The following is a 3,873-nucleotide window of genomic DNA, read 5'->3' on the forward strand; positions in this document are numbered from 1 at the left end:
CAATCTCTTTTGGATATTTGACATTCTATCACAAGATACAAGTATTCGATTCCATTAGTTAATTCGACAACTCATCGCATTCTCCAAACATAGAAATAATCGAGTATACACAATAGATCGACAGCATCATATTATGGAGTTGTATCGTAACAATTGAACAACACGATACTGTCACGTTAGGAATGCTTTCGATATGATGAAATCGTAGAAAATACGATTTCAATACGAAAACGAATAAAATTGTGAATAAGTAAATTTGATTAAATCAAATAATATTTTATCAAAAAAAATAAATATTTTATTATATTTTCTTTCTTGTTTTCGCGATATCATAAATGGAATGAATAGAATGTAAAGAAGGTCAAAAGACAAGACATCAACAACAACAACAACAACAGATTTATTAACAACAACAATAACAGCATTACAACAACAACAACAACAACAAGACAAAGGATATTACTAGTTCACAATGTCAACAACCGGAAGAAGAAATAGTTTATTCTATGGAATTGGATCTCAAGTCTTCAGTCGCTTCCCGTTGGGCTAACTCCATTTGTATAGGAAGGTGTGACATTTGCTCTCACTCCGACATGCAAGGTAAGACTTTATCTTGAATTAGCGTCCACAAAATAAACCAAACCCCCCCCCCCCCCCCAAAAAACAACGAAAATGTTCATAGTCCCATCCGTTCGTACGGCACTAAAAAAACAAACAACAAAACAAAACAAAACAAAAAGCTACATTCTCTTTCTTCTTATCTTCTTCCCTCTTGTTCTTCCCGTTCTTGTTTTGTTTTGGTTCTTATTCTTATTTTTCTTGTTCTTGTTATTGCTCTGATTTTTGTTCCTGTTCTCCATGTTTTTGATCTTCTTGTTCTTGTTCTTTTTTTTTTTCTTTTTCTTGTTCTTGATCTTATTCTTCTTGTTCCTGTTCTTCTTGTTCTTGTTCTTGTTCTTATTCTTCTTGTTCTTGTCTTTCTTTTTCTTGTTCTTGATCTTATTCTTCTTGTTCCTGTTCTTCTTGTTCTTGTTCTTGTTCTTATTCTTCTTGTTCTTGTCTTTCTTTTTCTTGTTCTTGTCCTTATTCGTATTCTTCTTGTTCTTCTTTTTTCTTGTTCTTCTAGTTCTTGTTCTTCTTGTTCATGTTTTTCTTCTTGTTGATGTCGTTGTTGTCGTCGTCGTCATCGTCGTTGTCGTTGTTGTTGCTGTTGTTGTTGTTGTTGTTGTTCTTCTTCTTCTTCTTCTTCTTCTTCTTCTTCTTCTTCTTCTTCTTCTTCTTCTTTACCATCCCCCTCTTTGTATTACTTTGTCAAACACACACACACACACACACACACACACACACACACACATATATATATATATATATATATATATATATATATATATATATATATATATATATCTATATATAAACAAACTTCACAAGAACCTCAGACCATCCGCCGATATCGATAACGCCCACCGTCTCGTTGTCTCGTATCAAGCTCAATGTCAGTGGAAAAGGGAAGCATTATCAAACATCAGTAATGATGAGGAGATAAAAACAGTGGAGAATATCAAACATCAGTAATGATGAGGAGGTAGAAACAGTGAAAAGGGGAGCATTATCAAATATCAGTAATGATGAGGAGATAAAAACAGTGGAGATTATCAAATATCAGTAATGATAAGGACGTAGAAACAGTGGAAAAGGAAGCATTATCAAACATCAGTAATGATGAGGAGATAAAAACAGTGGAGATTATCAAATATCAGTAATGATAAGGAGGTAGAAACAGTAGAAAAGGGAAGCATTATCAATCATCAGTAATGATGAGGAGAAAAAAACAGTGGAGATTATCAAATATCAGTAATGATGAGAGGTAGAAACAGTGGAAAAGGAAGCATTATCAAACATCAGTAATGATGAGGAGATAAAAACAGTGGAGATTATCAAATATCAGTAATGATAAGGAGGTAGAAACAGTGGAAAAGGGAAGCATTATCAATCATCATAATGATGAGGAGATAAAAACAGTGGAGATTATCAAATATCAGTAATGATGAGGAGGTTAGAAACAGTGGAAAAGGGGAACATTATCAAATATCAGTACTGATAAGGAGATAGAAACTGTGGAAAAGGGGAGCATTATCAAATATCAGTACTGATAAGGAGATAGAAACTGTGGAAAAGGGAGCATTATCAAATATCAGTACTGATAAGGAGATAGAAACAGTGGAAAAGGGGAGCATTATCAAATATCAGTACTGATAAGGAGATAGAAACAGTGGAGAATATCAAATATCAGCAATGATGAGGAGTAGAAACAGTGGAAAAGGGGAGCATTATCAAATATCAGTACTGATAAGGAATAGAAACAGTGGAGAATATCAAATATCAGCAATGATGAGGAGGTAGAAACAGTGGAAAAGGGAGCATTATCAAATATCAGTACTGATGAGAGGTAGAAACAGTGGAAAAGGGAGCATTATCAAATATCAGTACTGATAAGGAGATAGAAACAGTGGAAAAGGGAGCATTATCAAATATCAGTACTGATAAGGAGCTAGAACAGTGGAGAATATCAAATGTCAGCAATGATGAGAGTAGAAACAGTGGAAAAGGGAAGCATTATCAAACATCAGTAATGATGAGGAGTTAAGTTTGTTTTGGATCTTTGATAAGAGTCATTTTTACTCCCCTTATTTTACAAAGCATTCCATAAAATGGTTATCATTAAAACAAAACAAAAAAACAAAAAAAAACAAAAAAAAAAAAACAAACGTTCTTTGCTCCGAGCGGCGCACAGTTGAGTTCTTTGAAAAGGCTCTTCACTCACATTCTCTCACCGTACTCAGGTGTAAAATGAATAACCTGGCCGTGAACAGCGTTGTATTTGTCAAAAAAAAAACAACAATGTTATATCGCCTAACAGGTGTCATGTGTCACGTCCAATGTTATGTTAAGTATTGCTGTTGGCTTGGGACCCCCTGTAAAGCGCATTGAGAACTTTTAGTGGATATTGCGCTATATAAATACTCGAGTTTGTTTGTTATCAAATCATTATGATGGCATTTTAAAAAAAAACTGCGCTCTTTCTCTGATTTGACACGAGGATATGGCCTGTATGCCTCAACCACATATAGATAGTTCGAAGATAACGTCACTCAGGTCTTTGTTACTGTTTTTTGCCATCCGCGTTTATGAGTAATGCTCACTGACCCGTATTAACCTGACTATAAACGTTCATGGATACACACAGTTTTGTGTGTTGGTCCATTATACTTCCGGATGGCAATGCTATGAGTTTCTTAGCGAAGCGCATACTACTATCTATTTCTACTGTAGTTAGGTTGTCGAAATCTGTGACCTCAACGCATACACGATAGGTACCACTGCTGCAGTTTGAGCTTTGAAAATTAAGACCAATCAAAACATGGAATTTGTGACACACCTTCACACGTGCTCGGACAAACATAGTTGGTTGTTCATAAACAATAACGTGAACTAATTCGACCTCCATCTGATCGTTGTTATTGTTTTTATATTGACAAATGGGTGACTAGTTATCACACGAATTTCTCGATCACATTATAAATGTTTAAGTTTACACATAGTTTTCTGTGTTGATTCTACTGATCAAGAGGTAGAACAGTGGGTATTTTACTTGACACATACCATCGATAGTAAAACCTGTGGAGTTTGCTGTGTCTACCAATCACTGCCATTGTTTACATTATGACGATTGTCCGAGAGGCGTGCTTATCTACCGGTTAATACCCAGGTCAACCCAACTATGTCGGTGTTTGTCGTCGTTGTCAGTTTGTTTGTATGACAAAATGCAGGAATAATGAGCTGCTAGCTGCCAATATATTTCTGTGAGGGGTT

At 35.2% G+C, this 3,873-nt stretch overlaps 1 protein-coding gene across 1 annotated transcript in view; it reads left to right on the forward strand.

Annotated features, from left to right (window-relative positions):
• The first annotated feature begins 202 nt into the window (after positions 1-202).
• Positions 203-3,873, forward strand: part of LOC144977883 (uncharacterized) — a 242,023-nt gene continuing 238,352 nt past the window's right edge. Inside the window, exon 1 of the mRNA XM_078923289.1 lies at positions 203-600. Coding sequence (XP_078779415.1) covers positions 507-600 — 94 coding nt within the window. The 5' untranslated portion in view covers positions 203-506. The remainder of the gene's footprint in view (positions 601-3,873) is intronic.

This window comes from Berghia stephanieae, chromosome 8, assembly GCF_034508935.2.
Source record: "Berghia stephanieae isolate SIO BIC M18660-M18661 chromosome 8, UCSD_Bste_1.3, whole genome shotgun sequence".
Classification (NCBI taxonomy): Eukaryota; Metazoa; Mollusca; class Gastropoda; order Nudibranchia; family Aeolidiidae; genus Berghia; species Berghia stephanieae.